Raw genomic sequence first — 13805 nt, forward strand, 5'->3', positions numbered from 1 at the left:
CCTGTCTGGTCAGAGGAGTTTAGAAAAACAAAGTTTTCCTTGATGAAAGAAGCTTTTTTCTTTTTTTAAATTTAGAAGGGGGGGGGGAATCCTCCCCCGCCAACACACATTCCCTAAGCAGCATGCTCGCAGTATTTCAGAGGCCACCAGCACGGTCAACGCTTAGCTGTTTGCAAGCGATAAAGTGGGTCACTCCTCAGGGTCAGTGTGAAATTTGATGTAGTTTTGAAGAAAGGTGTAAAGACCTCATGCAAGAGAGTGTCACTGCAGGTAAATCTGAAATGAGGCCAGACGCTTGCTGGGTTTCAAGACTCTTCTGCCCCCACTCCTCCCCAGTCTTTTCCTCAAGAGTATTCACCTCGGATTTCTACTGGACAGAGAGAGATTTACAAAATGATACTGTAGTCGACCTGCTATGGAACACCTCCATTCTTCGCTGTTCCATTTTAGCCAAAACACTGACTTGCAATTCCTGGTTCAATCGAGGTATCCAATGACCACCATTTTCATGATTGAATCCCTTTTTTACAAGGCATCAGGTCCCTGCTTCTTCAGGATCCCCTTTTGGACATTGGAGGCCTAGATGCTGCTCTAACCCCGCTGTTTAGACTCATTCAGATGGCGGCCGAGCAGAAGCAACCTGCGCTATCTTGGAAGTGTGCTACCTGCTTATTATATTGGGTTTCAAAACCCCTGCCTCCCCAGGGAGGCGTCTTTGCCGGCAGAGGTGGGAGCCTCAAGACATCACGCCCAGCTTTTCCTCTTGCCCAATGTGCTTCATTAACCCGTGTGTGCTGTTTTTTTTTTTGTCAGAGAGGTCCCCCAGGTGAGCAGGGTCCCCCTGGGCCCCCGGGCCCCCCTGGAGTTCCCGGCATCGACGGCATCGATGTAAGTTTTCATCTCCAACCCTACTGTTCTTTAATCCTGGCCCTTCCTACCCTTTCTCCAGCGGCTCAGAGGTTTTTCAGTTTAGTTTTGCTTTTGGGGGGGGGGGCGGGGAAGGCAGGTTGCTCCCCCCCCCCCCCCCCCCCNGCTCCCCTCTCCCCCCCCCACTCACCATGCAAAGGCGGGATTGGCCATCGGTGACAGTTGGAGGTTGGATCTTAGAAGACCAGGGATTTTCAGGGAGAGGGGGAAGACTGTTCTGTTGTCCCCGTCAGTCGGTCGGTCCTGAACCTCCTTCATTTACTGTCCCCACCCCCACCTGTATGGTGATCACACATGGGGGTCTCCCAGCGGGGTCCCCAGCACCTCAATCGACTGCTCTTGCTTTCTCTCCTACTCCTCTAGGGTGACAGAGGTCCAAAGGGTCCCCCGGGCCCCCCGGTAAGTTGATAAGTGCGTTTGCACTACACTTTCCTTTAGATGTGAGTTGAAACCACGTGTGCCCAACGAGTCTCAATTTTGCACCTTTTTCTCTCTCTGCCTCTCCCTCCCCCTACTCAGGGTCCTCCTGGAGATCCAGGAAAGCCAGGAGCTCCGGGCAAGCCTGGCATACCCGGAGCTGACGTGAGTAGGCCTCTGTGTGTGTGTGTGTGTGCGCGGGAGGAGGAGGGAAGGAGGAAAGGAGAAACGTAGAGATGTTCTGGTGGGGGCTGGGGAGCGGTAGACCCAGCTGAAACAGTGCTGTGGCTCTGAATTTGCTGGTGCCCTGAAATTGCCCGGTTGGCACTGAGGCGGCAGTTTTCTGCAAAGGGGCCAGCGAGGGTGGAGGTACCTCATTCCTCAAGGTTCTCTGGGGACTGCAGGCAGCGCTGGCATTTCCTCCTTTCACAAAGCGGCAATGGGTACTGGGTTCCTGCTTCAAAAAGTCTACCCTCTGCTCGCCCTGTGGACTCTCAGCCCCACTTCGGGGCTCAGAGGGTGCGGGGTGGGGGTGGGGGTGGAGATGGAGTTCGACGGGTCTCCAGGGCTTTGCCCCATGCTCTCTTTACTCTTGTCCTTTTATTGCCATCCTCTAGATCAGTTCAGAAAAAGAACCTCAGGCAGGGAAAGGGGCAGAGAAGAAAGAAAGAGGTGTTTGAGGCGGGAGCCTGAAGTGAGTGGGAATGTCTGGGGCTGGGGCAGGGGTAGGAAAATGGTCAGCAGGCACGGAATAGGAAATTGGAAACTAGTTTTCTCTTCCCGAATTTTTTTTTTTTTTCTTCACGGACATAAAAAAACTGGCTAGAGTTGCTTGAAGATTAGGAACCAGTAGCCTTTCCCCAGTTTATCCATCTCCATACTTCCCTTTGCCCCCTCTTGCAGGAAGCTCAGATTGAGTTGTATGGTAAACCTAACACTAAATAATGTTTCTTCAGAATTTTATTCTTCAGAATAAAATGACTTCAGTAATCTCAGCTTCTCTTGTCTCTAGGCACGCAGCTAATACCATTGAGTTCCCAGTACAGGCCTGTCCTTGACTTTGTGGTTGAGACACAAAGTGAAGTAAGATATGGCATCTGTTCTGAGAGAGCAGACAGTGGTGATCCAAGATATCCTTCAAGTTACCAACCACCCTCTGTTGTCTCCCAAAACTAAAGACTTTTGAAACTCAAAGAAAGCATCTGAAAACCTATGATTGTAATTTCCAAGAATTTTTGACTAGTGTTTCAGACAGATCCTTCATTTTCAGAAAAGGAAAATAATTAGAGTTCAACAGTTATTAAGATGGGCTTTCTGTATCAAGGTTATCATAATGAGGATATTTGTCTACAGTATTTATACTTTAGGAGTTAGACTTTGTTTCACATTTCAAAACATCTAGTTTGAATTTTCTGTGTATGCAAACTGACAGTGCAAGAGGCCCTCAAGGACTGCTAGCTGGATAATACAAACTGAACGTCAAACTGATATTTGTGTGATGCAAACTGAAATTACACAGCTTGGCTATCAAGCTCTTGTCAAAAACACTCTGAATGACTTGAAATAGTCACATAATAAAACGTCTGATAAATACAAGGCCACTAAATAAACTAATAGCTCCCCAAAATGTTGAATTTATTTTTGCAGTCCTTTGGAACTTGAATCCGATTTTTGTGTGTGTGTGAAAAGAAATTTTATAATCAGATTATTATTATTATTATTAATTTTGTTGTGGTTGAAGCACCAGATATCTTTTCTTGCTATTTATTGTGTTGAAATAATTTCAGACAGAGGGCTAGATTTATTTGCGCCTTAGTATTTTATGGTCTTATGTAGTGTGCTCAACAAATGCTTACCTTTTACCATGAGGTCATGAAGACAGTACTTGGTATTGCTTTATAATTTCCCCACTTAAACAGAATTTTGGATAAAGAAGTGAAAGTGTGTCAAAATCTTTAGAAGTATAATGTAGATAACAATTACAAGTATTTTTTTCTTTGTCTATGATTGCAGTACTATAGTGCAGAACAAACCAGGTTTCCAAAGTTGAAAATGTAAGAGTAAGGCCTCCTATAAAACTTTGACACTGGAAGGGCCTCAGGGAGAAACTGATGAGGGCATTGAATCAGTCTCCTGGGACTGAGAGAGAAGGTAAGAGAAAAAGAGAAAGAAAGGAGAGAAAAAAGTAAGAAATCCATGTATGTGCAGGTATTTTAGGCATTTCCTAGAACTAAGCAAAAAAATTAACTGTACTAATTTACTTTGTGGAGAACTTTTTTCTCCAACTCCCTCACAAACATTATTTCCTTTAACCTTACAACAACCCAGAAAGCAGGTTTGGGTAATATTATTCTCCACAGATAAGAAAATTGAATAATTATGAGGACAGTAGTTTCCACAGATAAGGAAACTGAATAATTATGAGGACAGTAGTAGTTAATAGTGAAGACAGTGAAAGATACCAGATTTCTTGTATTTTAGACTTACTTGCTTTCCAGATAGTTTTGCCGTATTCAAATTCAAATGAGGTTCTGAAATAGATGTATAATCGGAGAAAATGGGGAGAGAAAGAGTAACAGTGAATTTTTAGTATCTGAATTACTAATCAAGAAAAATAATATGGGTAATTCAATGAATAACTAAAATCATTTATAATTGACATGTTGTAATTATTTATAAATATCTCTATGGTTCACATTCACCAAATTTTGAAATGGAGCCACATGAGATTTATAAGGTTCTTAGCCAAATAGCTTTCTGACTCCACACTTTGGCTCATTTTATATTTTAAACAAAACTTTTACTCTTAATTAAGACTAGACATTGAGAATAAAGTGGTATCAGTAACTAGATCAGAGTTCGCTGTTTGTTTGCTGTCCCCGGACACAGGGAAATAGGAAAGCTTCAGCAATCTTTTCCTGATAAGTGACCTTGAACCTCCAATGTGTCTTCTGCTTTTTGGTTCATTGCAAAGCTGTTTTGTGGTAATGTTAATAACGGTTGACATTACTAGATGGTGTTTGAAGGAATCTAAAAGGAACATGGCTTAATGGCCATTATACTAAGTTAAGTGGATTTTTGACAGAAAAGATAGGCAAGTTGTTGCTGCTCTGCTTGTAGAATTTTGCCTCAGGTCTCAGACCTGTGTCACTGGAATGCTGGAGGGAATAAGACTGAGGGCCGTGTTCCCTGCTGAGCAGCTGTGTGGGACACAGTCAACTTCAGTATAATCCTACCTAGACCCTTATCTTCATACACTAATATAACAGCAATTCTTTCTGCCACTGGTAATATTTTCCTCTTTTGTTTATTTGATAAATAAGAATTATTGCAGATTAAAATTGTGCATATCCATGTAAATGTGGGGAAAATATATTTAATCGTTTCTTTTCTGCTAAGCCTTTAAGTTCTTTTCCCTTATAGTCATGTAAAGTTAGAGAGGTTGGGATTTGGTTACCGCCTTGCACCCAAAGGACAACTGTGTTACTATCATCAATAATATTAACAGAGACATTCTGATAGGCACTATTTGCTGTGACATGCTCAACGAGCTCTATAAAATAGTATTTTATTTATTCTTACAGCACCCATCTAAGATAGGAGGAAGAAGGACTAGAATTAAAGGAATTATAGCTATACCATGCTATTTTTTTTCTAGGAAGAGATTAGAACATACTCTGAATATATACAGCTGTTACCACTGGCAGAAGTTATATGATTAGCATAGTGAGTTATTAAGAAATTATTCAGAAAAGTAAGTGTAAATGAAAATAGTAAGGCATTGAAGGAATATGAGGAGTCTGTGAAGTACAGTGCCTGTGGTTGATATCTAGATTTTTGTTTATTTATTTGCAAACCCCCTCCTGGATGAGGTTGTAAGTTCTCAGAGGGCAGGGAACATGTCTTACACTTCATGTGAACTCTTCACAGCATCTAGAACAGTGCTACCATCCAATAATGATGAACATAAGAGCAGCTGATAGTTATTCAGGGCCCACTCTGCCAGGGGCTGTTGCAAGCACTTTGTGTATAATATCCCATTTAATCTTCAAAATTGCCATTTGAGGTAGATATTATTATCATACTTATCTTACAGATCAGGCGAGGCATTCTACAATTAAGTAACTTGGGCAGGGTTGCACAGCTAGTAAGTGGCAGAGCTGGGATTTGAACCAAAAATAAAGATGTGGAAGGACAAGTGCGATATCCCTCCACCGAACAGGCTGACCTAAATTAATTTTATTTGCTAGTCATGCATTGACTATGTATTAGATGCAGGGACAAAGTGCTGGGATTGACTAAACATGAAACCCTTGTCCGCATGAAGTTTTTTACTTTTGTACATAGCTATTTCATAACAGAGTTCACTGTGACATCTGACACCAGACTTTGTTTTCAGTTTAATTCAAAGAACTTCCTAAAGATAAACATTTTGTCATGTCCTATGGAAGATACTAAATAAGAAGTGACCTGGAAGCAGCCTCCAGGTTATCCAACCATTTACTTGGTCCTGCTTTATTATTGTGCAGCTGAAGTTCTACCACATACAGAAGCTACTGTCCTCTAATCTTGTCAGTGATTCACGTTACAGGCTGAAGAGGGTTAGTGGGCTGTGTGTATGGAAACTGACCAGACTGGTATTGGAGGACATATACCTAAAGCAGGAATTACTGGTTCCATTAATTAAATGTGCCCTGAGGTTTAGAAAATCCATGCACCTTTCATGCTTCCAGGGCATGCTCCTGGACAAGTGGTTTGTTTGCTGAAATACAAAAGCCAGTGTCCCAGTACCATAGGTACTCAGCAGCTCCAGTGCTGGGGCTTGTTCCCACACTGTAGTGTTATAATTAGACTAAAGTGATGGAAAATCAGGACAGTCTGTCAAAAAATTCTTTTGTGTGTGTTTAATGATTTTCTTTGGCACATGTGCAGTGATTGACATTTTCAACTTATTTTTTCTACTTCTTTGGATCCACTTTATAAGGGAAATTAATTGATGTAGAGAAATGTAAAAACTGTGGACAGTGAACTAGTTATCTACATAAATTAAATGAAATAATTTTATTAATAATTAGGTAGACTATGACATCAATATGGATTTTGGTGATCCATTTTAAGTATGGTTTTTATAGTTTCAAGGAATCCTTCCCTCTATTAATATCATTTAAGTCTTTTTCAAAATCTCGATAATAGATAGGTTTTATATTCATGTAATCATGCATATATGCATATGTATGCCTATATGCAGATACACAGACACATATTTATCTTTAGCAAGGTATAATTTCAAGATTACATTATAAATGACAACATGTAAAAGTGTCAGAGAGTAAGTAAAAAATTAAAAATATAAAAATGCATCTTTACCAAATATGGAAATTAAGTATACACAGTATTATCATGCTTTAATATCTATTTTATGTTGAGAATGATGACAAAATAAGTATTGGTAAGAAAAATAAAAATGTTTTAAAGACATGCTTTAATAACTGCTTTAGTAGTAAATGTGATAGTTATAATGGTGCTTTATAGTAACTGGCTTAAATTCTGTTATGGAGCGGCACACGGGAAAACACATACTTAATTAGAGCTCTTTTTACTGAGGAAGATAATGCAGAAACATCCGCCCTCTCAAATGTTTCAACATTCGAAGTCAATGTTCTTAAATAAGCAATTATCATTGCCAGGAGGTCGCTAGAGGGCTCTCTTTAGGTGACTGCAAGGGTTATTTTTAATGACTATTGAAGAAACATTTTATTAACCTCTCAATACTTTATTAAAGAGTTATAGAGACACATGGTATTTTTATTTTATGCATGAAGTAGAGGAGGCACGTAAACATGGGTAAGTTGCTCATCCAAGATCTGTGGTTCCATCAGTTTTAGCTCTCAGAATGCTGAAATTATTATATTGCATTTTTTCAAAGCAATGGCAAAAATACTCTATTGTTATTATTTTTATTGTTGATATTATTACAGATGTTCCCGATTTCCCCTTCGCACCCAGCCTGCCCCCTCTGCCTTCACCTTCACCGCGCTGTGGTCTGATATGATACCCGTCCTTTGGCTAATCTCTTCCAGTCCCCCCATCTCCCTCCCCTCTGAGATCTGTCAGTCTGCTCCATGTATCCATGCCTCTGGTCCTATTTTGTTCATCAGTTTATTTTGTTCATTAGATTCCATATATAAGTGAGATCATGTGGTACTTATCTTTCTCTGAATGGCTTAAAAAATACCAAACTGTTGAACCTTGTGATAAACAATGCAGTTAACAGGAAGTTAGGAATATAATAAAATTTATCAATAGAAAATAACTAACAGATGGCATGTTAAACATTACCTTTGAGTAAGAACATAGAAAGGTATTTCTTTATAAATATTTGCATCATACCTAGGTAATCATCCTGTACATAATAAATAAGTAAAATGAAATTATCCACTTAAAGGTTTGCCTAAGGATGCTATAGTACTTCTAATGTTATCTTGCTTTGTTAGGGATTAACAGGGCCTGATGGATCCCCTGGCTCTGTTGGACCAAGAGGACAAAAAGTAAGTTAGTCATCTGGTATTAATTGCTGGTGTTAATTAAATGCTGATGTTAATTTTATTGTAATGATTACAGATCAACTAACAGATTAGATGTGAAGCAGTTGAAATATACTGTTCAACTAAAATTGTGTTTTCACTGAATTGAATTAAAAACACTCAGATGGAGTGTTTTAATTATTTTAATATTGATACAGTGTGCATTTTTACATATTTATGCTACAAAAAGCTGAGTACAGTGAACCATTTTTATTTTTAGGGAGAACCAGGGGTGCCGGGATCTCGTGGATTTCCAGTAAGTGGGTGTGAAATGACAGAATCTCTGATATCTTTGGGTAAAATTCTACCATTGTGAAACTTTTAAATGCAGTTTTCTGCATAATATACATCATGAAGAAGTTTATGAATTCCCTGACACGAGTAGAAGAATTTTAGAGAAATTTGAATGTATGCTGTAAAATACATTTGTCTGTTTGCACATGGTATTTCCCAATAGAAAACTCCCCTTCCACCCCCATTGATATAAAACATTTTTTGCATAACAATAGCAAATCCAAGTACTCAACGTTTAGGTCACACCACTTCCTTCACAACTGGTTTTATCTCTAATGAAATACAAGCCATCAGCTGTTATCATCTGCTGGATTCCCTGGTTAATCTTTTCCTACGCTGCACAATCTGGCGAATCTGTATTATTTCTATTCATAAATAAGACAAGCAGGTCTTATAAATAAGACCTGCTTTTCCTTTCTTTTTGGCTCTTCGTTGCTCTTTTGTTTTTGTCATGAATCTGTAGTTTTCCTCCTTGTTTTTTATTTACACCATTTTCTTTGCCGTATTTCAGCAAGTGACAACTTTTCCATTGAAGCCTATTTTCAGAAGTGAATAGCTGGCTGGCCTTTCTCCCATATTTTTCAACTCAGAGGTCAACATCTTATAGTGATGCCTTTAAAACATTTAGTGATATTATCAATCGTCTAGGTCTCTGATATGAAATAACTTATTGATTACTTTGGCATTTTCAAGCATTAACGCATTTCCCAAATGGATCCACATATTAAAGTGTCTAAGTAGGAGTGATTTTTCAAAGAATGCCCTTAAAAAGCTCCTCTTATCATTAAACATACTGCTCAAGTGAAATTATTTCTAATTTTGGCTGCCTAAATAATTAGAAATAATGTCATTATCGGAAGGTGTACATGGATTCCACTGGGTGCTTCACATACGGATTTTTAAGAAAAGACAGTCTGGAACGAACGCTAACATGACAGTGGCATCAGAGACAGCTGTGAATAAAAGCTGTTCCAGCCAGTGTGGAAGTGAGAAGAGTAATGAGAAACCCCAAGGGGAGAAAAGTGAGCTGGGAAAGCAAAGAGAGAAAATAAGGCAGCTGATGTTCAGTTTATTAGTTCAACAGGCATATGTACTAAGACTTATGCTAGGACTTGAGACTTGGAGGATGATGTGGTTTTAATGCTTAATTATACACAGTTTGGTGTTATGGAAGAGATGTGGAGTGTAAAGGAGAGGGAGATGGAATATTAGTGTGAAAATCAAATTCATCATATGAAATTAGGATCCCATCGTAGATCATTTCAGGAGGGACACCATTTTTATTTTAATACTCACTGGATTCAGTGTTTGAAAATAGAGTCCTACCTGTCACAGAGTGTCTTTTGGGCCCCATTTTATTCCCTGCCTCCCTGTGCTGAATATTTGGGGGAACATCCAGACATCGTGTTATAAATTATAAAATATCACACTGTATTGCTTTTAAGGTAGGTTTCTTATGAAACACGGCAAGTGAAAAACTCTTTAAACTGACAGGTTGTGATGTGTCTCTTTGTGAGTGATGGTGAATTCTCTTGAGTGCAAGCATGGATGACTTCATTCCTTTGATTTTCTTTAAAAAGAAAAGTTCGGAAAAAAATATTACTGGTTAGCTTTGACATTAGAGGCATGTTTGAAGAGCTGGCACAAGCTTCTGCTTCTTTTAAAAGCAGAGTTGTGCTTGCTTTTCTTTACCCATTGCTTTCTTTACAGTGAGCATCACATGTTTACTTGGTGATAGAAACTGCAGTTTACTTTTTAACTAGGCCTGAGTTCGGCCTCTGTCTGTCTGTATACTCAATATAAGTCACACATCATAGCAATTTTTATTTTAATCTTTTAGGGCCGTGGTATCCCTGGACCCCCTGTGAGTATCATCTCTTGCTTTATTCTTACATAGTCTATAAAAATGGCCCGTTTTTCAGATCTCAGCCTTACTCTCCAACTAACATTCTACCTGGTGGTGTTTGTAAGTGTCCCACCCTCAGGATCTTAGGTGGCTATGTGACTGCACCCCTATTTTGCTGAACAAAATATTTTATTAACTTAAGAAATTTCTGTTCTATTTTAAGTAATTAAAATTTGGTCAAATGGGTTACTGTTTCCCTGGAAACCAAAGCTGGTACAGATACAGAATTCTAAGTCAGTTGTTTACCATACTGAATACCATTTGTGATAGACTGTAAAAACATTCATGAATCACCGTGTCCCTTTAATTTGTTTACTTCAGGGTCCCCCTGGGGGAGCAGGTCTTCCTGGAGAGCTTGGCCGTGTTGGACCGATTGTGAGTACTACAGTGACTTTTGATAGACATTTGCTGATTTAAAAGACGGTGTTACTAGGGAAGGCAAATTACCCTAACTGTGTGTTATTCCCTGCACATCTGAAAAATGGCAGATGAATTTCATTGCAGTTCACAGTATTGATGGGGACCAAAGGTAACAATGCTGTCTTGTTTTCATATCGTGATTTTAATTTTTTCCCCAAAGTGTTCAGCTAAAATTTTCTCCCCAAATTCCAGAATTAGTAGTGATCAAGTCAGAAACTGTCACTTCATTTCACAAATAGATCCTCCAGGACTGCAGTCCAGTGTTTTTGAAGTAGACTCTCTGCATGGAATGAACAGTGAATAGGCTAAAATCGTTACTATGTGTATTTATGTTAGGGCCAATCAAATTAACAGAATTTAGCTTTAGGCAATAAAGAGCTGAACTTCATCGAAGAAATTGCTGGTTGTAAGTGCTAGATGTTAATGTTCAATAGATATTTCAAAAGTGTTGAAGTACTGATATATGAGGAATAGATTATTATAAACTCTTTGAGAGTAGGAGCCACATATTATATACCTTTCTTGCTCATTGTTTGACAAATTTACCTGCTGAACAATTAAATAATTATGAAATGATTGTAAAGTTAAATTAAATCTAAGATGCTTTTGACTTCTCATAGTAGGAGGCAAAGGAGAAAAACATGACAGGAGAAATCTCTGGATATTAAGACTAAAAAATGAAATCCATTTTCACTGTGTGGCTTGTTTGAATTTAGCCACCTTTGACCTTCTGTTTCAATTGCAAGAGAGTGCAGTGATAGAACAAGTGATAGCTGGTGGACCAACACCAGGGAGGGTCTGGCACTGCAGAGATTAGCCTTCCACTTCACAGCTTCAGGCTGGGTACAGGCTTTCTTTTGCTGCCATTAGATGGATGGCCTTAGCAGCATTGTCTGTTTAGTTTCTCTGCAAATCAGCTAGAAAAATATGTACTTTTTCCAGTTAGTTTTCAGGGTAGAGAAAATGATCCTTCTATAGAGAGTTGGCTTTGCTTCCATACTACCCCCCTCCCCGACAAAATGTTCTTTTGCCTTGTTTTATTACTTTGGTGAGACTAGAACTCCTTTATTTTTCTGGTTTTGTGGAGCTGATTAGATTATGGGCCGCCCATTGATTTTGGTGACAGGTCTATGCATGGCTGAGCTCTGTAGGGGTTTCTGGTAATATCATTCTCTCATGCCTCACCAGTTTTATTTATGCACTGTGTTTTGATATGTATATAACCACTGTGTCATGATTTTCAAATAACTTAGGGTGACCCTGGGAAAAGAGGACCACCTGGCCCCCCTGGACCCCCAGGACCCAGTGTAAGTTATTTGTAGCTTGAATTTTTCTGCCTCTGAGAATTGGGATTAAAGAAACCTAAGAACCAAAAATGAAAGTACCTGGTAATCGAGTCATTGTCTGAAAATTCCAAAATAGCTATCAACTTTTTCACCCATTCAGATTATGGTTCTTTTTAGGCCAGAGAAGTAGAGAAATCACAATAATTTAGAAGGTAGTTTACAGCTCTGGCTGGTGCAGCTCAGTGAGTTGAGTGCCAGCCTGTGAACCAAAAGGTCACTGATTCAATTCCCAGTCAGGGCGGGCCAAGTCCTGCGTTGAGAGCATGTGAGAGAGGCAGCCAGGTGATGTTTCTCTTGCACACTGATGTTTCTCTCCCTCTCTTTCTCTTTTCTTTCCCCTCTCTCTAAAATAAATAAATAAAATCTTTTTTGTAAAGGTGGTTTTCACTCTTACTCATTATATTTGATGTCCTTTGACGTTTGTGATTCTCAAATGCTTAAAACTGGGACATATGGAAGGAACACTTTCAAAAGAACTATTTTTTACAAAGGATGTACACAATAAGCAATTAAAAAAATAGAAATTTAGCCCTGGCTGGTGTGGCTCAGTTGATTGGGTGCTGGCCTGTGAACTAAAGGGTCACGGTTCGATTCCCAGTCAGGGCACATGCAGGGGTTGTGGGCCAGGTCCCCAGTAGGGGGCATATGAGAGGTAACCACACATCGACATTTCTCTCTCTCTCTTTCACCCTTCTTTCCTCTCTCTCCAAAAATAAAAAAATAAAATCTTTAAAAAATGGAAGTTTAAGTAGGAGCTAATTTATATTTTTATTTTGTGATTCCAAGTTCCCCCATATTTTGTATTCTGTCTCTCATCTCATCTCCCTTCAATTTCCTGAAAGAAATAGTCTACTAAAATGTGGGGTTCACCAAAAGAAATATACCCATTAGCCAAGTTTTTAGAATATTAGCATATTATATGTTCTTTGTTCCTTATATTTTATAGAACAAACATATTTAGTATCTTTTTGTCCAATGAAGTGTTATTAGTAGGTTTGGATTAAATATTTAAGTATATTCTTAACTCTAATATTTTCTTACTTTAGGGAACAATTGGCTTTCAAGACGGAGATCCATTGGTAAGATGTTTTCCTTTGAACAAAATTCAGTTTTAAGTCAAAGACCATGTCATCTTCAGATGAATTCTCTTTAAAATAATCTCACTGAAATGGGTCACATTTCTGTTTTACTTGGCTCAGCTATCAGAGTAGTTCATAGCACTAGTGGATTGGTGGCTTGTATATACTCTGACTGTTATAACAGTATCTTTGTTTTTTTATAATCACTGTACCTTATGACAAAGGCATCTTTTTCACAAGAGCACCCCAATTTTAAAAGATACAAGCCAAATAACTCCCTCTGAGACGTGTTTTACTTATGGGCAAATATGCAAAGATATTGGTAAACTGCACTAAATGCAGTTTTGGCCGGTTTGATGAGGGGATGTGAACCTCAGGGTAGAGCTAGCCCAGTGGGAGGGGGAGGGAAAAACAATCAGGTCACGGTATAATGGGTTATCTGGAAACATTTTTTCCAAAAATGAATGTGAAATAAGTATGGCAGAATATTAACATTTATTCAATTTGGATGGTAGATACACGAGGAAAGAGTTTGCTATATTCTTCGTACTTTTCTGATTGAAAATGAAATAATAAAAAAGGAAAGGGTGTTTCTGAGTTATTTAATGAATGTAACTGCACTGAGGCTCTGTAGCTGGGATGCCTAAAAACAACACAAAACAAAGAACAAACACCAGGCTCTCATAAAGTGGAGGCTCTACTTTATTGGCTTTCTGTCTCCCTGGCAGTGTCCCCATGCCTGCCCACCAGGTCGTTCAGGATACCCAGGCATACCCGGCATGAGGGTAAGAGAACAATTTCAGTATTTTATTTTCAAGAATTTTATCTACAG

At 39.0% G+C, this 13805-nt stretch overlaps 1 protein-coding gene across 2 annotated transcripts in view; it reads left to right on the forward strand.

The window, feature by feature from the left end:
• COL9A1 (collagen type IX alpha 1 chain) overlaps positions 1–13805 on the forward strand; it is an 88836-nt gene that overhangs the window by 22409 nt on the left and 52622 nt on the right. For both annotated transcript variants that reach the window (XM_037034332.1, XM_037034333.1), the window contains 10 exons: positions 814–888; positions 1291–1326; positions 1447–1509; positions 7839–7892; positions 8149–8184; positions 10063–10086; positions 10450–10503; positions 11802–11855; positions 12941–12973; positions 13702–13758. In XM_037034332.1, coding sequence (XP_036890227.1) covers positions 814–888; positions 1291–1326; positions 1447–1509; positions 7839–7892; positions 8149–8184; positions 10063–10086; positions 10450–10503; positions 11802–11855; positions 12941–12973; positions 13702–13758 — 486 coding nt within the window. The remainder of the gene's footprint in view (positions 1–813; positions 889–1290; positions 1327–1446; positions 1510–7838; positions 7893–8148; positions 8185–10062; positions 10087–10449; positions 10504–11801; positions 11856–12940; positions 12974–13701; positions 13759–13805) is intronic.

The sequence above is a fragment of the Sturnira hondurensis genome, unplaced genomic scaffold (genome assembly GCF_014824575.4).
Source record: "Sturnira hondurensis isolate 20B ecotype Veracruz unplaced genomic scaffold, ASM1482457v3 Scaffold0022136, whole genome shotgun sequence".
In the NCBI taxonomy this organism is placed as follows: Eukaryota; Metazoa; Chordata; class Mammalia; order Chiroptera; family Phyllostomidae; genus Sturnira; species Sturnira hondurensis.